The following is a 23286-nucleotide window of genomic DNA, read 5'->3' on the forward strand; positions in this document are numbered from 1 at the left end:
ATAAACAGATGAAAAAAGCACAAAGTAGGCCTAACCAGCAGATAAATAATAGTAGGTAGTATTATTCAGTTCCCATGCTGTTGCCCATACTGGAATTTAGGTTTGCCAACTGGCTCTAGAATTGCCTGACAGTATCGATCCGGTCCTGATTTTACCCCATTGCATGCATGGACTTGTAGTTTTGCTTTTCTTGGGACATTCAAATGGGATATCAGAATTGCAGCCCATGCATGCAACGGGGTAAAATCAGGACCGGATCGATACTGTCATGGCAAATCTAGAGCCGGTTGATATGGACAACTTTACTAGGTTTCCATCTTCACCTTCACTTCCTCCTCTGCCAATAAGCTCATTGGTTTTGAGTCCGTAGAGACAGGCAGAGGTGGTTCTAGGTTTGGCTCACCCCATTCTGGTCTACAGACTTGTAGTTCTGAGTAGAGAATGACATGGTGACAAAATTTATCACCGTCCCCGTCCCCGCGGATAACCGCGGGAAACCATCTTCATGTCATTCTTTAAGGAGAGAGGGAAGAATCAGAGTATAATTGGGCACAACCACTGACCCGCAAGCTTTACTTTGAAGAATGCTGGTGTAGAAAGACTGAGGTTGAGACAGACACTACAGAATGACAGTCTCTGGTATCCAGAGCAGATATTGTGATGTCATAATGCCTCATTCCACCAGTGCCTAAGAGCCAATCACATCAGTGATGTCACAATGGCTTCATTATCATTGGCTCACATAAGAATCAGAGTATGAATGGCCACAACCACTGACCCTCGAGCTTTGCTTTGAAGAATGCTGGTGTAGAAGGATTGAGGTTGAAACAGACACTACAGAATGAGTCTCTGGTATCCAGAGCAGATATTTTGATGTTATGTCTCATTCCACCAATAAAAGCCAAGCTTATCAGTGATGTCACAATGGCTTCATTATCCTTGGCTCACATAAGAATCAGAGTATGAATGGCCACAACCACTGACCCTCGAGCTTTGCTTTGAAGAATGCTGGTGTAGAAGGACCGAGGTCGAAATAGACACTAGAAAATGACATGGGATTATTTCCCGCGGTTATCCGCGGGGACGGGAATGTTGATGAATTTTGTCACCGTGTCATTCTCTAGTTCTGAGCTCCCTAAGGTACAGCATGCAGTAGGGGAGATGCAGGACCAATATTGGCCTGCCTCTAATGATCTGGGGGGGTCATCTGAATGGGAACTTGACCGACGCACACACACCTGAGGTAAAGTGCAAGGGAGGCTGCACTCAGGATCAGTCCAGCAATAAGGATAAAGATAAGCAGCATGAAAGTGGGGTCCACACCTGAAGAGGAGAGAGGCAAACTGTGAGACCCTTGCTGTAGCAAAAAAAGAACATAAGAATCGCTATTCTGGGACAGACCGAAGGTCCATCAAGCCCGGTATCCTGTTTCCAACAGTGGCCAACCCAGGTCCCAAGTACCTGACAGAAACCTAAAGAGTAGCAACATTCCAGAGCTGAGATTGTGATGTCATAATACCTCATTTCATCAGTGATGTCACAATGGCTTGATTGTCCTATACTTGGCTCACATAAGAACATAAGAATTTCCATACTGGGACAGGCCAAAGGTCCATCAAGCTCAATATCCTGTATCCAACAGTGGCCAACCCAGATCACAAGTACCTAGCTAGATCCCAAGTAGTAAAACAGATTTTATGCTGCTTATCCTAGGAATAAGCAGTGGATTTTCCCAAGATATCTCAACAATGGCCTATGGACTTCTCTTTTAGGAAATTAGCCAAACTTTTTTTAAACCCTGCTAAGCTAACTGATTGCACAACATTCTCCAGCAATGAATTCCAGAGTTTAATTACACATTGCGTGAAGAAATGTTTTCTCCAGTCTGTTTTAAATCTACTACTTAGTAGCTTCATCGCTTGCCCCCCAGTCCTAGTATTTTTGGAAAGAGTAAACAAGTGTTATGCTACTGCGATTGTGCTATGGGTAAACAGATAAATTCAAATTGACCGATGCAAGGCAAAAGGACTGAACTTATCTCTGTGTAGTTATACTGTTGTTATCGGTGCAGTCCGTCGCTGTTGCCACAGTCCCGTATATTAACGAGCTGAAGCTGAGCTAACCAAATGTTGCCACTGTGTTGAAATAGCCGACGATGGCCAACGTTTCACGATAGAATCATCGTTTCATCAGGGCTCTGAATAAACAGGAAAATTGCCTGTCCTGCTTTCAGTTCTAGAGTCTTACCCATAGCCCTGGCGCTAGCGCACCTTGTGGCTTCTGAGGCCATTTCCCTTATCCAACTTTTGTGATTTATGGTACAGAGAAATTTTTGGCAAGATAACATAGCGTTAGAATACTTTAAGCATGCATTTTGCATTTTATAGCACGCTCACGGGTTTGGATTTCATGGTTGGTTTGTCATTTACATTATTGGGTATGTATGTCCTTTTAATTACGATAAAAACAAAAACTGTGGATACTGATGTTCTGAGAATGATTTATTTATACCTTCGTTCACAATAAAACCATAAAAATACAAATGTAATAGTCCAACCGGACCCCACACGGTCCGTGTTTCGGCGAACACGCCTTCCTCAGGGGTCCAATTGATGACAAATACACAAATAAAGAAATGGACTAAAAGCAGTGTGGTACGGAACTGGAGCAGTAAGATAGAGAGCGGGAGATGTGACTTCCCAAGCTTTCAGAGGGCCAGATTATCCCACCGTGAAAATTTATTGGACACTGGAAATAAAATTAAGAAATCTCCAGATTTGCTTCAAGACAAGTACACGGTTTTCAGTCCATTTCTTTATTTGTGTATTTGCCATCAATTGGACCCCTGAGGAAGGCGTGTTCGTCAAAACACAGACCGTGTAGGGTCCGGTTGGGGGGACTGGTTGGACTACACTTCTCCCTCCGTATCCACGGGGTTTAGGGACAGAGCCGGCCCGTGAATATTTAAAAAAACGCGAATAATATTCGGGACGGTTCTGCTCCTAACCCCCGCTTCCCCCCGGCTATTTTAAGCCCTGTAAGCCCCCCTTAAGCCTTACCTGGTGGTCTAGTGAGTTTTGGGGCAGGAGCGATCTTCCCACGCTCCTGCCCCGTGCAGATCGCTCACAGGAAATGGCTGCCTTGAGCTCCCGTCGTCTCTCGAGACCACAACGGGAGCTCAAGGCAGCCATTTCCTGTGAACGATCTGCATGGAGCTGGAGCGTGGGAAGATCGTTCCTGCCACGAAAACCCACTAGACCACCAGGTGGGGGGGGGGGGGGGGCTTACAGGGCTTAAAATAACCCTAAAAATGAAAATGATTTTTTTGGCAGAAAATTGCGAATAATCGAAACCGTAGATACGGAAACCGCGAATACGGAGGGGGAAGTGTATTACATTTGTATTTTTATGGTTTCATTCTGAAAGAGTGTATAAATAAATAATTCTCAGAACATCAGTATCCACAGTTTTTGTTTTTATCGTTGGATTGATTCTACTGTGGATTATTGGGTCTCCTTTTCTCTTTTTTTTTTGCTGTGACCTTTTAATTAATACATTTCCAATTTTATAACTGTATTGTTCTTTTAACATATCATTTTTAATTGGAGTTATTTTAAGTTTTGTCAGTTATTTATTTTGTGTTATGATATCTATGTCACTTGGCACTTTATAACACTGCATGTTCCAGGACTCCTGATATAGTCATTATTGCCGAAGCACGGTCTGTGTTGAGTTCACGATTTTCTACACGTTTTTCTGATTGACAAGACTGCTTTATACATAAATTTTATTAATGGTTGCTAATAAAGAGGGTTTTGAAGACCAGGCACGCTCTGCTCTTTTCTTTTGGATTTGTCCAGAGTAGGCCCAGCAGATTCCAGAAAGTGTGCAGGGTGGGAAGAGAGGGAACGTCAAACCTCCCAAATATTGCAGGCCAGGAGCAGAGGAAAGCTTAGTGCCTCTGTAGGGATGGGCGGCCTGAAAATGTTAGTTTTGTCTCATTTCCCAGGTTGTTTCTGGCAATCATTGTTGTGTTCTTTTTTTTTTTCCAGGTATTTGTTCGTTACGGGAGCTCTGGTGTTGCGAGGGTACACTAGTTGGAAAGACAGAGCACTCTTTTCCCAATTATGTGGCCATGCATGCTGGTTTGCATACACATACAATCCAATCTTTATTTATATCCCGCCAATACCTCATGAAAGTTCACAGTGGTTTGCAAAAAAATAAACGATCTAGAACAATACAGTAAAACCTTGGTTTGCGAGCATAATTTGTTCAAAAAACATGCTTGCAATCCAAAACACTCGTATATCAAAGCGAATGTCCGCATAAGAAATAATGGAAACTCCACAACCCAAAAACTTTAATACAAAATACTGTTTGTACTCGTATTGCAAGACCTTGCTTGTTTAGAACAGTCACTACACTCCTGCAGTGTCAGAGAGAGAAGAACCATCGGCTCAGCTGTGATAATGTGATGTGTATATTGTACACATGTACTTGTATTGCAAGACTTTGCTTGTATATCAAGTTAAAAATTAATAAAATGTTTTGCTTGTCTTGCAAAACACTTTCACTAAGAAAGATGCACTATGTCAAATGACATATTAATAACACAGTTCAGGCTAGATAACAATCTAAAAATGGAGGAAAAAGCCTCAGACAAGGGCCATCCCACCACCACAATGGTGTTCACCTCATTGGCAAAAAACCTCCTTGATATGAAACAAGCACGTTATACTTTACTTGTAGAAGATATTGAAAAATAGATGTACCGATCAAATAGAAGATAAGTGGATAAACATTTTCATCTATCTTTCAATATCTTCTACAAGTAAAGTATAACGTGCTTGTTTCATATCAAGGAGGTTTTTTGCCAATGAGGTGAGTTACATATCAAGGAGGTCCTGGGCGTTCTTTTTTTTTTGCTCCAAGACCTCTTTCAGAAGACTCCATATCGCAGTATTGACTTAAGAGCTTGCATATCACTCCAAACATCATTCGGTATGACCCAGAAGACTTTCAAGACTCCTGAAGCAGGCCTTTTTGGCCGAAACATGTACATGTCGAGTCATTGAGTTATTGGATGAGTCGTTGAGTTATTGGATGAATAAAAGTCATTGAACCACTGGATGAATAAAAGGACATTTATGCAATAGCTTGTTGTAAGGTTTGTTAGTGGCCCCCACAATATATGGTTGGTGGGGTCACTTGAGAGGCGCCCTTACAAACACCAGGTCCCAGGTTCAGTTCCCTCACTGAATATTCACCAGGAAGTAGAATCAAAAAGGCACAGCCAGAGGTGATTGCATAAAGAACATATTATAGAAATAGGCTTACAGAAAAGCAATATTTATAAGCATTACAATTAAGCATTACAATTAATGAGAGAGCAACGCAGTTTCCCTGCCTTAGAGAGTTCAGAGGAAAAGAGAGACATAGAAGCCTGAAGTTCAAAGGAGAGCCAGAGAGAGAGAGAGAAAGGGGGATGTGGTGATGCTTCGTGTTCCATAGATAAAGAGAAGGATAGACAGAGAAAGAGAGAGCTCAAGAGAAACAAGAGAGGACCAGAGTGCCAAGAGCCAAGAGAGGGGGCTTTTATCGTTTGGAAACTTATTCTAAAAACCAGAATCTATTGAGCTTCAATAGAAGTTAAATCTCCCCCCTCCTTCGTAGACAGGAGAAAAATAGGCTGTAGTCATATATGTATTTCCAGTCTGTCTCTGACAATAGTTTCTGATTAACTTTAGTTATCTGTGCCCCTGGACCCATTGTCCTAAGAACCCTCTTAATCAGACATTAACACATTAACACCTTTTAGCTAATCATGATTCAATCAGGGCTACTTAAAACAGTCTCCCTGCCCTCAGGGTCTATCTGCATTCACATACCAGAGTCAGATTGATATAATTTCCCATAGGCCTTCGCTGACATTAGTAATGCCAACTGAAAATGCTGAATGCTAGCGATAGCTATGCTGACACTTGTGTTCACCAGTCTTATTAGGACAATTACACTCCTTATTTTGGGTATGTCAGGTCTCACCAGGGGGGGGGGGGGGGTCGCTGAATCGGTGAGTCCAATTTTTTCAGACAACTAATCAATTCACTAAAGTGAATGGTTGAATCGGGTAGCACTAACCCCTACACCTGCCCTAAAGGAAATGTGGGAATATGTTCTTCCTTGGCCTGGCTATTTATCACCTTCAAATTTGGCACCCTAAGTGGTTGCTAATGCCTATATCAACATGCCACAGACAGATGGGGCTTACCTCCCGTGCAGATGATGTCAGTGTGGAACCAACAGTCTGAATCCGCACCAGGGCTGAAACTGTGTGGGAAGTGAATTTCACCGATATATCTCAGCATGCCTTCAGCCACATGTATGCTATAAGTGGGCCTCAGCAGGGCTCCTTTTCCATCACTGTCCAGCAGGACGTAATCTAGCAGGAGTTCTCCATCTTCATCCACAGAAATGCCATGGCTGAAGCCTTCCACGCTCATGGACCTGGCATGCCGAGCAATGTTGGTACCAATCACCCACTCCCCATGTGCTCGGGTACGCTCCACCGCCTTGGCTAGAAAGTAGATGGAGTTGTATATTGTTCCAAAGAGCGGAGAGACCTATGGAGAATGAGATTATGAGTCTCTACGGCGATTTAAGGGATCCTGAGTTATTTTTGACAGCAAGTAGAGGGAAACTATGGGTAAATATTTAGCTAACGGTAGTCAGTGATTTTTTTTTTTGTTACCAACAGCTTTATGTCTGGATACCGGTTTGAATATCCAGGTATGTGCAGCAGGTTGGCACTTAACTGGTTAAGTTAAACTGGCCAAAGATAGGAGGAGTGGCCCTGAGGTATGGTTTACCAGTCGTCTGGGAAAACTGGGACATGTTCTCTTTTTAGAGCACTGTCCGGGTGCCCAGAGGGATTTCCAAAACCTGGCAGTTTGTCTGGGTATTGGAAGTCCCCAAGCTCAGGGCCGTGTCTGGAGGGCGTCTGTGCATGTACGGACATTGACGTGATGACATCACTTTCCTTTTGCACATGACACCATCATGTTGACATCCATGCATGTACAGATCTCCTTAAGATGCAGCCCCAAGCTCAGGGAAGGAGACGCGAGGTTTGTTTGGAGGGGAAGGGCGGGGAGGGGGGCAGAACAGGGCAGGGCCAGGTGTCCTCTTTTTTTTAAAGAGGAAATGTGGAAATCTTCCATTTCCCCAGGTACCATAGTTAGATTGTGAGTCTACTGAGAGAGATATTTATTTATATTATTTATGGGATAGTCCATTAGTGGAATTCCCAAGGGAGGTGTTATTTGGTAAAGCTGCTGCTTTTGGGGTATATGGACAATGGAGGTGCATTTTATTTCAAAAGGCATGTATGATTGGTCATAAACGTATTTTGCAATATTGGTTACAGAAAGATCCTCCTAGTTTTTGACATCGGAGGAATCAATTCCATCGTTTATTGTTACTTGAGGTTTGGGAGGTTCGTAGATTTCCTAGACAAACTCGTTTCTTTTTGAAAATTTGGAACCCTTATATTCAAAATCTTTCATCTAGAGCACGAAGTATGATTATTAATGTTTTACACTGAAGCTTTGGAAACATTCATTGCATTTTAATACCTGGAATTTTGTGTCACCTTCCACACAAGTTCTCACTTACTGATGTAACGCTCTGTAATATCCAAACAAACACTTGGCATAAGGGGTTCAGTTAGCCCGAAACCCTTTAAGTGTCTGGAGTAGAGAGTTGCGTGGGGACAGAAATTCCACCCATCCCCGCCCGTCCCCGCCAGGATCCTCTCCGTCCCCACCCGTCCCCACCAGTATCCTCTCCGTCCCCACCCGTCCCCGTCAGGATCCTCTCCGTCCCCACCCATCCCCGCAAGGAATTACCTCCATCCCCGCCCGTCCCCATAAAAAGCAGCAATTACTTCTGACAGAATCATCAATTCCACAGTTTCTTTTGTGTTTGTGCTGCTGTTTTCCTTGTGGAATCTCTTTGGTGGAACCCTTTTTTTGTTTTCTGTTCAGGTAATTAAGTTATAAACCCCCTCTTTTACTAAGGCTAACGTGTCCTTTATATTATATGGACGAACCCTGCTTCCAAAGCCTTCCATCCCCGTGGGAGTCCTGTTGGCTAGAGGGGGGTCCCCGTGGGAGTCCCGTGGGCCAGAGGGGGGTCCCCGTGGGAGTCCCGTGGGTTAGGGGGGATTCCCGTGATCCCTGTTCCGTGCAGACCTCTAGTCTGGAGAATAGAGAGCTGGTCTGGTTTTTGTAGTTTCAAGTTATTTTGACCCCTTTCATTTAGAGTAAGGCTCTTATTCTTAGCATTTTGTGTCACCTTCCATTCAGGGGGGGAAGGGAACTAGGGGGTATATGAGTAGGATGGAATTGGTTATATGGAAATATATTACAATGTAATAAATTGAATATAAAATAAAAAGAATGGGGGGTAGGGAAGGGGAAAGAGGGATGGGGGTTGAAATAGGTCATATGGATATATATTTTGGAGGAATGATAGAAATATGTATGGAAATATAATTGTGAATTTAATCGTAATCCATATCTATTTGTTTTATATTATTGTTTCCTTCAATAAAATGTTATAACATAAAAAATGTATCTAAAAATTCTAAGCGGGTAACAACATAACATACATAAAAGGACAAAAACAAAGACAAACCATAAGAAACACAAAGCAATAGACAATTAACAATACATTAACCATACAAACCATTAACAATACATTAAAAGCTGCTAATTCTATACCTACTTAGGATAGAAGCAGTATATAAAAAAAATAATCATCTTCTATGTGGTCCTATTTGGCTGGCTAACTTAAACAGCTAAGTGTCAACTCTACCCCTTTGTAGCCAGTTTAACCTTAGGTCTGGGGTGTCCAATGTCGGTCCACGAGGGCCGCAGTCCAGTCGGATTTTCAGGATTTCCCCAATGAATATACATGAGGTCTATTTGCATGCACTGCTTTCATTGTATGCTAATAGATCTCATGCATATTCATTGGGGAAATCCTGAAAACCCGACTGGATTGCGGCCCTCAAGGAGGGACTTTGAGATCCCTGGTGTAATAATATCGATGTACTTTAAATTATGAGTAACAAATAGGAAATTTGGAAGATTTTTTATAGATATTTTTATAGCTATTTATGAATGGCAAAAAAGATGAGTAATAAATAATCAAAAATTAAATTGATTATTATCATTTTCAGGGGTAGGCAATTCCGGTCCTCGAGAGCCAGAGCCAGGTCAGGTTTTCAGAATATCCACAGTGAACATGTATGAGATGGATCTGCCTGCACTGCCTCCTCGAGATGCAAACCGATCTCGTGCATATTTGATTGTGGATATCCTGAAAACCTGACCTGGCTCCCGCGGACCGGTATTGCCTACCCCCCCGATGGCGAGGAATTGATTGGTGGTTTCAGGAGTTGGGATTTTCACTTGGGGCTCCTTTTATAAAGGTGAGCTAGCGTTTTTTAGCGCAGGCACCGGATTGGCGCACGCTAGCCGAAAAACTACCGCCTGCTCGAGAGGAGCCGGTAGAGGCTAGCGCGCGCGTTAAGGCCCTAACGCACCTTCGTAAAATTTACAATGCAGTTTGTGTTTTAATGCAGGACGACAGTATGAAGTATGAAGAGTATCAGCCCCCGAGGAAACTTGCCAGTGAAACGGCTGGGTAGCCGTCCGGCTATAAGCTAAGTGCTCTTCTTTATCTGTAATGACAGCGCCACATGGGTTAATACAGGTTTTACCTGCACTAAAATTAATAAAACCAGACCAATGATGAACTCGTAACTAGAGAGTTGCACGGGGACAGAAATCCCACCCATCCCCGCCAGGATCCTCTCCGTCCCCACCCGATCCCGCCAGGATCCTCTCCGTCCCCACCTGTCCCTGTCAGGATCCTCTCCGTCCTCACCCGATCCCGCCAGGATCCTCTCCGTCCCCACCTGTCCCTGTCAGGATCCTCTCTGTCCTCACCCGATCCCGCAAGGATCCTCTCCGTCCCCACCTGTCCCTGTCAGGATCCTCTCCGTCCTCACCCGATCCCACCAGGATCCTCTCCATCCCCACCCATCCCCGCAAGGAATTACCTCCATCCCTGCCCGTCCCCATAAAAAGCAGTTTCTTTTGTGTTTGCGCTGCTGTTTTCCTTGTGGAATCTCTTTGGTGGAACCCTTTTTTTGTTTTCTGTTCAAGTAATTAACTTATAAACCCCCTCTTTTACTAAGGCTGACGTGTCCATTATATTATATGGATGAACCCTGCTTCCAAAGCCTTCCATCCCCGTGGGAGTCCCATTGGCTAGAGAGGGGTCCCCGTGGGATTCCCCTGGGCCAGAGGGGGGTCCCCTGGGTTAGGGGGGGATTCCCGTGGGACCCCCGCGGGACCCGTGGGATTCCTGCGATCCCCGTTCCCATGCAGACCTCTACTCGTAACCCCAGTAAGGACACAAAATAAAACAAGTAGTGTCTGGGAATAGAAGTTTAATTGTTCATATACAAGTGTCAACTTAACTTAGGCTCCAGTAGGCACTTAAGTTAAGTGAAAAATGCTGTTGAAAACACCTTTTAAAATGATTTTCAAGTCACCTGTTGACACCTAAAAAAAAATCAGTGCCGGAATTGCATTGTAGGCATGGCTATCGCACCGTTCTTTACGCTCATAGGCACTCTATGAGTGTCGGAAGCAACACAGAGCAATCAGCTTGCCGGCCTGTGCTAAAAACCTCTATCGCGGTTTTGTAAAAGGAGAGTGGGGGGAGTATATCTAATATAATAAAACCCATACCCGCCCATGTGTTGTTGCAACGGTGTGATCCCTGCCGCTGTGATTTCTGCTTCCGTGGCTGTGTTCTATACGCGGCACGTGCAGCGATTTCGGCGGCGGTGGCGGTTTGACTCCTGTGCTGCCGCTACGCCTCTTCTCACCCCCTGGACCAGCAAACGCAGCAGCCGCGGGGCATTTGCTAGGCCGGCCCACTTCAATAAAGCGAAGTGGGCCGGCCTAACAAAAAGCCCCGAGGCTGCACGGGCTAGCGGATGCTGGACAGGGGGAGCAGGGAAAGGAGAAGGGGTACTGCTGGACAGGGGGGATCAGGTAAGGGGTGCTGCTGGACGGGGGGAGGTAAAAGGAAGGGAGAAGGCCTACTGCTGGACAGGGGGGGAGCAGGGAAGAGGTGCTACTGGACAGGGGAGAGGTAAAGCGAAGGGAGAAGGGCTGCTGCTGGACAGGGGGAGCAGGGAAGAGGTGCTGCTGGATAGGGGGGAGGTAAAAGGAAGGGAGAAGGGCTGTTGCCGGACAGGGGGAGCAGGGAAGGGGTACTGATGGATAGGGGGGAGGTAAAAGGAAGGGAGAAGACCTACTGCTGGCAGGGGGAGCAGGCAAGAGGTGGTGGTGGACAGCCGAGGAAAGAGAGACAGAAAGAAAGACAGACACACATATCTATTCTAGCACCCATTAATGTAACAGGCTTAAAGACTAGTGCTGCTATATACAGTATATGTTAACACAGGGCTAGCTCAACCATCAGGTAGACTAGGCAGTCATCTGGGGCGGCATGTTTTGAAGGGGCAGCACAGAGCAACTGTGGTGAAAGCAAAGGAGCCATGTGAACGTAAGGACCCATCAATATGTACTTTTACCCTTAGGCAGGGTGGTAATTTTTCAGAATGCCCCTGTCGTCTCATACATGACTTTTGGAAATTGCTCTTGCGTTCATACTTTTACGAAACAAAGTTACACGTTTAAAAATATGATGTCAAAGTAAAATATAGTTACAGGATTTTTCTGAGCGGGGTGATGCTGGGATAAAGTGCGGTAAGATATTTCTAAAATTTATATCCCACACATTAATAGATGAAAAGCCGGAAGGGTGGGGGGAGGAGATGTAAGACTAAAGGCCCAGATTCTCTAGAAGGCGCCGATATCAGCGGCCACCCAAAAGGCGGCTGCCGATCGCGTTTCAATCATGCAACGGCGCCCTCCGGAGAATCGCACCTCAGTGAAAGATTGGGGCTGGGATTGTAGGCCAGGATGTTCCGGGCCTACATTTCTGGCGCCTCTCTATACCGTGAATTGTGCCTACATAGGGGCTGTAGGCCGCCTAACACCACTTCTGGTATTAGCCACGCCCACAGTGGCGTTAGGTGGCCTAAAGCACCTACATAGGCGCAATTCCAGTGCGCCTTATGTAGGCACTGGTAGACGCTTTAATGGTATAATTTTTTGCCTTTTTAAATGGCATTTGATACATAACTTAGGTGCCAGTAGGGTGTCATTTCTAGAATTTTCCCCTGAATACCCTTCCGCCAGCAAGTATTAATGCTATTGTATTACTTATATGGTACTCGCACTGATATTGTACATTACTGCAGTTGTGCGTATAATCAATGAATAAAAAAATAATAAAAAACAAAACAACATTCCCTCCTTCTCCAGTACCTCGGTTGGCTCGACATCAGCTTGGATCTTGTAGTCCTTCTGAGCTTTTTTGAACGCTTGGTAGAAGTTCCATTTGCCAGAGTCGATGGTGATGGTCAGCACGGCATCATAGGCCCGCTGGAGCCTAGAGTTGTTGGCCAGGAGGCGGTAGGGCACCTCCTGGTACGGAAGGCTGTAATGCAGCGTGTCGTAGGGCATGAAGACGAAGGAGCCATCCGTCATCCTGAGATCGTCTGCCTTCTCCAGCAAGATCTTTTGATCTTCCCCACCAATCAGTACCGAATGCATGCACATGACAATAACTAGGAAAAGAGAAGAAAAATGGGAGGACATGGGCCTCATTCTCAGTAAGGCCCTCCCACTAGGAGCAGTTCTCACTAATAGTATATTATCCCTAGAAAACTCCTGGAGATATGGCAACAGTAACCACAGAAGTGAAGGGTATTTCTAGGTATTAATTAAGGTAACAGCCTGGAACACAGTTCTTTTACTTCTTTTCAGACCCCAGAACAGCCTCTCCTTTCCAGATAGTATGCAAAAGAGGGGAAACCTGAGCCCTAAAATAGAGAGCAGTTATTCTACTCTCTAATCCAGCCATTCTTCTCCTGTTAGCTTTGTCCCTGGTCTCTTCCCCTCCCTACAAATAAGCCCTGAGTATTCCCTATAAGCCTATGGCCTGGCTGCCCTGAGCAGGTCTGCTCTTATCATTAGAAGCTAAGCAGGGTCAGACCTGGATGGGAGACCACCTGGGAATACCAGGTGCTATAGGCTGAGAGACCTCAAATTGGGAAGCAGTGATATAGTGGAGCCACACACTGCACAGGAGAAGGCAATGGCAAACCACTCCTGTACCTTGTCACGAAACATCACAGGGTGGATTCCTTACAGTTTGTGGTGCCATGACTCAGTGGCATAATCCATCCATTCTCTATAAAGGTTACTATATGGCTCCAGAAAAAAAGAGAATAGATTGAGACATCCAGGTTTTTACTTCCAATAAAAGTAAAACCCAGATGTTTCAATCCATCCTCCTTTTCTTGGAGCCCTATGAATATGAATCCCAGGTCTATGTATAAAAGCAAAACAGTACAGTGACTGGTGAAATGACCCTCCCAACCCCATGGTATGTTCCGCATAGATTGGCCCTAAGTATAGAGGTGATATAGTGACTGGTGAGGCAACCCCATATGGTTACTCTCTTCCCATCTTACCTCTTACTTTGTAGGCCCTCTGGATGTGTTTTAGAGCTTCCTGAGCCCCTCTGGGATTTGTCTCCATAGCAACCACCACACTGACTGGCAGGCCAAAGCCACGGAGGGAAGTGGCCAGTTCTTGACCCGTCTCCACCCACAGATCTTGCACTGATGTTACTATGGCAACATGGGCCCACTGGAAGAACTTGAGCACAGTGAAAAGAATGCTTGAGGAGAGTGGAAGAGGCCTAATAAAAGTGGTAGCACTTCCCGCATCATTGTCAAGATTGAGGCAGGCCCAGGAGACAATGGCTTTGTTCCAGTTCTTTCCAAAGAGCCCAGCAGCAGTGCAGTAACCAGGGTTGACAGGGCCTACAAAGCCTGAGGCATAGTTTTCCATGTTTACAAATGCAGCCAAGGCCTGGGAGGTCTGGCAGTCCTCATTGAACATGATGTAATCAAACCAGAGACCTTGGTTCAAAGATGGATGCTTGTTAATATGACTCACAGCAAGCTTGGCAGCTAACTCAGGCAGGGCCTTGGCTAAGATGGGGTCACAAGTCCAAGGGCCTATGATGCCAACTTTGAAGGTGGCTGTCTGGACATGGCACAAAAAGAATAATATGAAGAGGAATATAGCATGGGTCCATTTGTAATCCCACTGATGCCGGATTCTCCAGCAGCAGCACAAAGCCCACCTGGGGTGGTTGGATAACATCAGAAGGAAGTCATGGAAATGGTAATGCTTAATGGACATTATCTGGAGAAGGCCAGTCCTCCTTCACCTTTGCTATTGGCCTGGCTTTATAACAATCGATCCCAAAGAGCCTTTGGCAGTATAAAAGGAGCCAGCTGTTGCCAGATGCATGGCTAAGGTCCTCTGTTCTTCCATGAAGACTTGTAGAAAAAAAAAAAAAAGAACAAAGGTTACAGGGTGTTATTTTGGTGGGGCTACAGGGAAGGAAGTGGGATACAGATGATTCAGCTGTCTAAGCCCTTTGGCCAAGGAAACAAGAGAAGAGGCAAAAATCCAACAGGCCACAACAGATAGAAACAACAGTTGACTGTCAACAAGAAGAACCTCACAGCATGGTTAACCTTAATTTATTAAAGCAAAAATACTGCAAAGTCCTTCTTCTTGACATTCAATTGTATTTTTCTATCCAAGCCCTTAAAAGCAAATTGAACTATTCTATACACATGTACATAAAGCTCCAGTAAACATTGTCCTGATATGTTACCCCCTTCTGAATCCTATAATAATAAATAATAATAATAACAGTTTATATATCGCAGGATCGTGAAGTTCTATGCAGTTTACAATGATTAAAAGGTATTACAGATCAAGTGGAATAAACAAAGTTCAGAGTTGGTGAATAACAGTTCTAAAGATCATTTGTTGAGGACTAAGATTGAATAGGTCAGTTACCTAAGTACTTCAGGAACAGATGTGTTTTTAGGCGTTTCCTGAATTCCCTATAAGTAGTAGGCACGAGCAGTTGTTCCAGGTCTTTACCCCATAGTGCTGCTTGATGTGAGAAAAGATGTTGGTGATGACTTAAATTTACAACCTCTAACCGGTGGAGAGACAAAGTTCGGATGTGAAGTTCTCCTGAATCTGTTGGTTGTGAAGGAGAAAAGGTCTGTTATATATTTAGGGGCTAAGCCGTATAGTACCTTGAAGCAAAAACAGCCAAACTTGAATTTCACACGTGCCTCCATTGGCAGCCAGTGCAGAAGTCGATAGGAAGGTGTCACGCGATCAAACTTCTTCAGTCCACAAAGTAACCTAACCGATGCATTTTGTACCAGTTGCAATCGCCGCATGTTCTTCTGTGAGAGTGCCAGGTAGGCGATGTTATAATAATCGAGTTGACTCAGTATGAGAGATTGTACCAGAATTCGAAATGATGGGACTTCGAAGTAAGCTCTGATGGACCGAAGCTTCCAGAGGGTGAGAAAGATCTTTCTAATCAGGGCATCTACCTGGTCTTTCATGGTCAGGCTCTGGTCCAGTGTTACTCCCAATATCTTCAAAGTGGGTTGAATGGGATAAGTAAGGTTATTGATGCACAATGATGCTTTAGTGTCAAGTGTAATGCTTGTTTCTCAGTTGGATTTTGGGAGGTTCATATCAGGATATATAGTATGTTCCCCACTTCAGAGGTCACAGCCAATCAGAAAGCATGAAAACTATTTTTCCTTTGATAGAGATGGTGAGGATGAGTAGAGGAGTAATCTAATGTTTACGAGTAGCAAGCTTGGAACTGGAAAGCCCAAGTTCAAGTTCCAGTTCCATCGTAGCTCCTTAGGCCCTGGGCAAGTTATCTGGGGGCAATTCTATAAGTGGAGCCTGGAGGTAGGTGACACTTATAGACATCAAAAGGTACCATTAAATGGAGAGGCATTTGTGTTGGTAACTAATTGCAAAGGGGGAATATGCATGGCCAAGCCATGGGTATGTATCCTAGTTACTTGCATGGTGTATAGAATATTATTAACTATGCTTGCCACTTGGTTGCCTCAAAGTGCATGAACTTACATCTGTCATTGGCATAGCATAAGAGGGCATGCTAAAAATGATCTTATGCTAGTATTCAATAGCAGAATCGTTGTGCCAAGGTACCATTAAAGGACTGAAGTGCCAATTTCTATAACTGTTCTTTTAACCCTCCATTGCCTTGGGCCTAAAGCTTGGCAGGTTCTGGAAGCATTGCCAGTCCAGATCATGCCCCCTCCTTTACCAGGGGTGACTTAGTGGTACCTCATACTACACCAATACTTCGAGATCTTCATTGGCTGCCGAGAAAGATGCGGATCAAATTTAAGGTTCTGTGTGTGATGTTTAAGGTGTTACAACACAATTGTCTGCCGAGTGTGAGCTCTATGCTGCAGTGGCATTGTCCCTTGCGTGAGTTACGCTCATCAGATAGTTCTTGTTTGGAAGTTCAATCATTGCAGGTTATTAAGCTTTCTGGGAAGCGTAAGTCAATGTTTTCTGTACAGGGTCTGGGGCTGTGGAACACCTTACGTCAAGCCTCTACACTTTGGCAATTTAGGAAAGAGCTGAAAACGGTGCTGTTTGAGCACTCTTTTGGTGTGAGTAAGGGGTTTTTTTGGGGGGAGGGGTTTGTTTTGGGTTCTGGGAGGTTTTTAAAAAATTTTTGTAATGATGTTTTATTGCATTGTATTTTAACTGTATGCATTATTTACTGCTGTTTTGTATGTGGCTTTGTACCCCGCTTAGATTTGTGGATAGGTGGGTTATAAATACAATACTCCCCCGAAATTCATGGGGGTTCTGTTCCAGGAAACCCCACGAATTTCAAAAAATCACAAATGTGGTTTTTCGCCTGTCAAAAGGCAGGGGAGGCAGGAGAGGGCAGCTAGAGCACTGGCGGATGAAGACGATCCCTCATGCTCTGCTCCGACCACCTCTTCCTGTAGTAAAGTCAGGCTACACCCATCAGGAGCTGCTTTGACAGGCAGCTCCTGGTTGGTGTAGCCCAACTTTACTACAGGAAGAGGCGGTCGGAGCAGACCGCGAATGAGTGAGTCCGCGAACTGCAAATTCGCAGGGAAACACTGTAATTTTAAATAAATAAATAAACGAGGAGGTCCTTTATTGACTATTTGGAAGTAGGGTAAGGTTAAGGTTCAATACATGATACTGGGTGAAAACAAAATAGTCGATTGCTTCCCGCCAACTTCAGCTCTACCCTTCATAGAAAATATAGCTTTGTCCACTTAATTCAGAGAAACACCATCTGGCATTGAATTATCTCAAGTCTTTCAACTCACAGCTTGAGCTAAGCCTGGATTATTTCTTCAGCTTCTGCTCTTCAATCAGTAGAAACGGAGCATTAAAGCAACCCCAAATGAACAGAATCTTGGCATCAAGAATAGTTGATTAGGGCAACGAAAGGAAAAGTCGAGGCTGCAGCCTGTTGAAGTACTAAGGCCAATTCTCCAAGTGGCGCCTAGGGTTAGATGCACCAGACAAAATGGGGTCAATTATGTGCATAACTTAGGCCCCCTTTTATGAAGCCGCGTTAGGCTTTTTTTTTTTAAATTCTTTATTCATTTTTAAATCTTTCAACAAGTGTACAATAAAAGTGATACATAGATTTACAATCGACACTTGATAAATCTATCAAGATAATAACAAATGTATATGTATCTAAACCCTTCTCCCCCCCTTCTTTTTCCATACTATTTTCTTCATTGAATCCATCTTTTTCATATTTTCTTTTAACCTTGTTCTTTATTTACACATTCCCACCCCTTTCCCCTCCATTCATAAGTATTGTTGAGAAAATGGTGTTTATTCATCACAAAACAACATCAATGGCTCCCATATTTCATTAAACCTTTTATCATTTCCATTTTGTATTGCTATTGAATGTTCCATTTTGTATATGTGACAAAGTGAATTCCACCAGAAATTAAAGTTAAGCTTGCTGTGGTCTTTCCAATTGGTAGTGATATGTTGTATGGCAACTCCTGTCATAATCAATAAAAGTTTGTTATTACTTGCCGATATCTGACTCTTTTTCCTCATAGACATGCCAAATATCACAGTATCGTAAGTTAATGCTACAGGATTTTCTAATAAAGAATTTATTTGATCCCAGATCGAATTCCAAAAGGCTAATATATATTTTTTTTTTATCACCAGCCGCAGCGGTGTTAGCTCCGACGCTAAGAGGAATTCTATGAGTGTCGGGAAATTTTACAGCCACTACCGGTGATTTTTAAAAAAAACCTAATGTGGCTTCATAAAAAAGGGGTGGGGGGGGGAAATAATTAGTTAATGCCAAATTGGCGCTTAATTGTAGATCAGCACCAATTATTAGAGTTAAGAAGCACTAATTAGCATTTCTGCATGTGACTGACTTACGCCTCTATTGTGAATATGCTTATGTTTATTCAAATATTTGATATTCCGCCATTTATTAAGGCCCACTGGCTCCCTATTGAACATAGCATAGCCTACAAAATTCTCCCGTTAACATTTAAAATCCTCTCTACCAATACCCCTGATTTCCTGAATAGAATACTGATTCCTCATGCTCCCCAAAGAACCCTCCGCTCCATTTCCCAAAACCTTCTTGCTGTACCTTCCCCGAGACATATTAACACAATGCGCCCATATATTTTAATTTTTTTTTTCAATTACCGCTTCGAAGTATTTAAGAGAAGACATGACCGTTTCAGACTTCTAAGTTCAAACTTAAAACTTATTTATTTAAGGATGCTTTTAATGTTTAACCGTCCTGCTAAGGACGCTATTTCTTTGAATCTGAATGATTCTCATGGTACCAAGTCCCTTCCTAATTTTCGTTCCACTTCGTCTTTCTTTATAAATAATGAAGTTTTACCGCTTCCCCCCTGCACCAGTTCGTCCGTTAGTCTTGTACTGTTAAGTCCTTGTACGATATACCTCCACTGTACTCTGTAATTATAAATACATGTACAGTACTCCCCCCCAAAATTCTCGGGGGTTCCGTTCCAGCAACCCTCGCAAATTTTTAAAAAACCCCGCAAATGTGGTTTTTCGCCTGTCAAACAGCAGGGGAGGCAGGAGAGGGCATCTGGAGCGCCAGCAGGTGAAGAAAATCGTGATCTGCTCCGACTGCCTCTTCCTGTAGTAAAGTCGGGCTACACCAATCAGGAGCTGCTTTGACAGGCAGGTCGGAGCAGACTGTGAATGAGCGAGTCTGCGATTTGTGAACCGCGAATTCGCGGGGGAACACTGTACTTTTAATATTGTATGTACACCGCCTTGAAGTCTGATTTGGCAGTATAAAAAGATTTTAATAAACTTGATTACAAAAAGGTCAAAGCGGCTTACTATAAAATGTAAAATATTAAAATAAATTAAATAAGGAACACCAAATGTTAATAGGAAAGAGGGGAAAAAAATAATGAATTACAAGGCCAAACATTCCAAACTATATTCAAATAAAACCAGAATTCAAACCTATGTATTTACGGCCTCTTTTGCAAAGCCGCACTAGCGGCTGTGCTGCGCTAACGGCCCCGAAGCCCACAGAGATTTAAAGGGCTTCGGGGCTGCCGCCGCGCGGCTTTGTAAACGAGGCCGTTAGTCTCAAAGAAGGCCAAACCAGTCTGCCAGATAATGTTTATTAAGATGGGTCAACATTAACCCCCTCCTTTACAAAACTGCCCTAGCGTTTTTAGCGCCGGCTGTGGCGGTAACAGCTTGGATGCTCCTAAGAATCCTATGAGCATCGGAACTGTTACCGCAGCAGCCTGCACTAAAAACGCTAGAAGCGGCTGAATAAAGGAGGGGGGTTAATGCGATTTGAAAAAAAATTAAAAAAAAAGACGCTGTAAGTAATGCTTCAAGTTTTGGATAAAGCAATTCAGACCGTAAATCTGGAGGAAGGCTAGACCAAACCATACGGTGCTATGAAAAAGTGCACAGCTGCTGAAGTAGATTCGTAGTGACAACATCAAGGACAGGGTTGAACCGATCTATGTGAGCACCTAAGTTCTGTGGAGCACAACTGAAATGGGGGGGGGGGGGTTGCCATGGGAGGGGCATGGATATGTCAGGGGCATTCCGACTATTCCTAATCTAATCTTCTTTTTGTGCGTTGCTCATGCCTATACAGGCTCAAGGTGACTTTAAAGACAGGGGAGGGATGGAGAGGGAGAGGAGGGAGAGAGGGGAGGAGGATAGGTAGGATGGGAGGGGAGCAAAAAGAGGGGAGGAGTGGAGGTGGGAGGGGAGGGGGAGGAGAAGAGGAGAGGATGCAGGAGATTAAGTTTTCTTCGGAAGTTGATGTGGCAAGGTTCAGTTCTGGTCATTTCTGTAAGGCCATTCCAAGTTTTTACTCCTAGTTTATTAAAAGTTGAAATACCGCTTTATCAGAAGATTCGAAGCGGGGTATACAAAGGAAAAATAAAATTAATACATAAAATAACCATATTAAGGGGAAAATAAACAGAACAGCTCTAGACTAACAGTTCAAACATTTGACTCACTGGCACGTAAGGAGAAGGGAGAACTACAAAATAAGAATAGGAAACAACAAATAAGGGGAAGACAAAAAGAATGGTTGATGCATTTTACATGCCCATCCACATTTACGCTCTTCGTCTGATGTCACTTCCTGGACCCGCCCCTACGAAGTGACATCAGAGGGAGAGCCCATGCAGGCACCACAGCGGGTTGGGGATTGCTGCTCGTGCCAGGAACATTTCAGAGGTATGGGGGAAGGGAAGGAGCATGTGTGTGTGTGTGAAGAACAGGGTGGGGCAGGGGCGCCTCTCACCCTCACTACGCCACTGACTGCACTCGCTGCATACTACCTTGGGTGAATCTCTTCATAAAGGTGGCTAACTCGTACATCCCAATAACTAACTACATACCACTCTGCACCTGGACTGGCTTGGCTAGGCGGCACCCTATAACTTTGAGCAGTTCCTTATATCTTATTTATAACTGTACAAAGAACTTGCCATGAGTTTAGCTATCCACCTATTGATCCCAACGGTCGTCCCAAGTGACAGGAATAAACCTCCCTCCTGAGCATGATCTCAAGTCTCTCAAGTTCCCTGCTAAGACGCACCACGAAATTTGCGTTATGACGAAGAGCGCTTCCCTCTGGAATTTGTGAGATGGAACACGTGTGGAACACGTGTCATGGAGTAAAGCCTTTACTATTTCCCTACTTTTCTCTGTGCGCACTGGGTAGGCCTCTGGCCACCCAGTGTGGGAATCAATGAAAACCAGGAGGTAACGGAACCCATGGGAGGGGGGCAAGTGGGTAAAATCTGTAGAGAGGACTTGCATGGGGTGTGAACCGATAGGCTGGTGACCAGGAACGGGGGGTCTGACAGAAGAGGGGTTGTGTCGGAGGCAAATGACACAGCGGAGCAGAACATGGGAGATGAGTTGAGAGAGATTCGGGATATAGAAATTCTGTCGGAGAAGGGTGCGGAGGGCTGGGTTACCGGCATGAGAAAAATCGAAGGACTTTTCGATCCAAAATGATGGGAAATATTTCCGTATCTTTGTTTTTTTTGTGGTTTTTTTTTTAGTTCAATTTGTTTATTGAGTAATTAGAAAAACAGAAATAATGAACATCACGGAACAGTGTACGGAAATTTGGCACCGTTAGCATCCATGTTATAAAGAACACCAAAATGCATGTGATACGAAAACATTAAGGGCTCCTGTTACCATGGTGCACTAGCATTTATAGCGCGCGCTACCGCCGCGCTACGTGTAAAAATTAACGCCAGCTCAATGGTGGCGTCAGCATCTAGCGTGCACTCAAACCGCTAATGCAGTTTAGTAAAAGGAGCCTGTAATGTCTAAACAGATTGCAGATAAATGTCAATGGGTGTCCGTATGTTTGGGGTTGAAGTTGTGGAGCGAGATCGCATTTTCTCCGTAGCACGCTGCTCGTAGTGCTTGTATAAGCGGATTGAGTTCCACCGGACAGTAAAGTTTTAACAGGGAAGCCAATTTCCAGTTTTGTGGAACATTTTCTTGGGTTCCGACTACATTTCCAAGTTTATTAAAAATTTTTGATAAGACGCAAATCACGATTTCTAAGCGTTTTACAAATTCTTAGTACCTGAGGATGTTCCCTCTCTCCATGCGATTGACCAAGTTATCACTTGGGACAAACAGTTCTCTAATCAATATCCTTCTAGTGGTTTTCCAAGTTTATTAAGAACATAAGAACATAAGCAATGCCTCCGCTGGGTCAGACCTGAGGTCCATCGTGCCCAGCGGTGTCAGGTCAACACCGCGGAAGACAAAGGCGCGCACCGACAACTGAGTGCAGCGCGGAGGCGCGTGCCGAAGAAAATAACTGTTTTTAGGGGCTCCGATGGGGGTGTGTGTGGGGGAACCCCCCACTTTACTTTATACAGATCTCGCCGCGTTGTGGGGGCGTTGTGGGGGGTTTGAGGGGTTGTACCCCCCACATTTTACTGAAAACTTCACTTTTTCCCTAAAAACAGGGAAAAAGTTAAATTTACAGTATAATGAGGGGGGTTACAACCCCCCAAACCACCCACAACGCCGCCGCGATCTGTATTAAGTAAAGTGGGGGGGGGGCTCCCCAACAAAACCCCCCGTCAGAGCCCCTAAAAACAGTAATTTTCTTCGGCGCGCGCCTCCGTCTTGCGCTCAGTTGTCGGCGCGCGCCTTTGTCTTCCGCGGTTTTGTCTATGAACCGTGCCCAGCAGTCCACTCACGCGGCGGCCCAACAGGTCCAGGACCTGTGCAGTAATCCTCTATCTATACCCCTCTATCCCTTTTTCCAGCAGGAAATCGTCCAATCCTTTCTTGAACCCCAGTACTGTACTATGCCCTATTACGCTCTCTGGAAGCGCATTCCAGGTGTCCACCACACGTTGGGTGAAGAAAAACTTCCTAGCGTTCATTTTGAATCTGTCCCCTTTCAACTTTTCTGAATGCCCCCTTTTTCTTTTCTATCCCTTTATGATCGCCTCAATTTTCATTTTTGGTGGGCGAATTTATGCTCAAGCTATAGGTATGAGAAAATAAATGCCGACATGTTGGGGCATAGCAATTTATTTAAACTGGTTTGGGGCCCGTTGACGTC

The 23286-nt window shown here is 44.4% G+C and overlaps 1 protein-coding gene across 1 annotated transcript in view; it reads right to left on the reverse strand.

The window, feature by feature from the left end:
• GUCY2D (guanylate cyclase 2D, retinal) overlaps nt 1-14429 on the reverse strand; it is a 41466-nt gene extending 27037 nt beyond the window's left edge. The window contains exons 1-4 of the mRNA XM_033925154.1: nt 13691-14429; nt 12480-12781; nt 6272-6623; nt 1239-1323 (exon numbers count right to left, since the gene is read on the reverse strand). Coding sequence (XP_033781045.1) covers nt 1239-1323; nt 6272-6623; nt 12480-12781; nt 13691-14429 — 1478 coding nt within the window. The remainder of the gene's footprint in view (nt 1-1238; nt 1324-6271; nt 6624-12479; nt 12782-13690) is intronic.
• Between the last annotated feature and the right edge of the window lie 8857 nt (nt 14430-23286).

Source organism: Geotrypetes seraphini, chromosome 16 (assembly GCF_902459505.1).
Source record: "Geotrypetes seraphini chromosome 16, aGeoSer1.1, whole genome shotgun sequence".
NCBI classification, from domain to species: domain Eukaryota; kingdom Metazoa; phylum Chordata; class Amphibia; order Gymnophiona; family Dermophiidae; genus Geotrypetes; species Geotrypetes seraphini.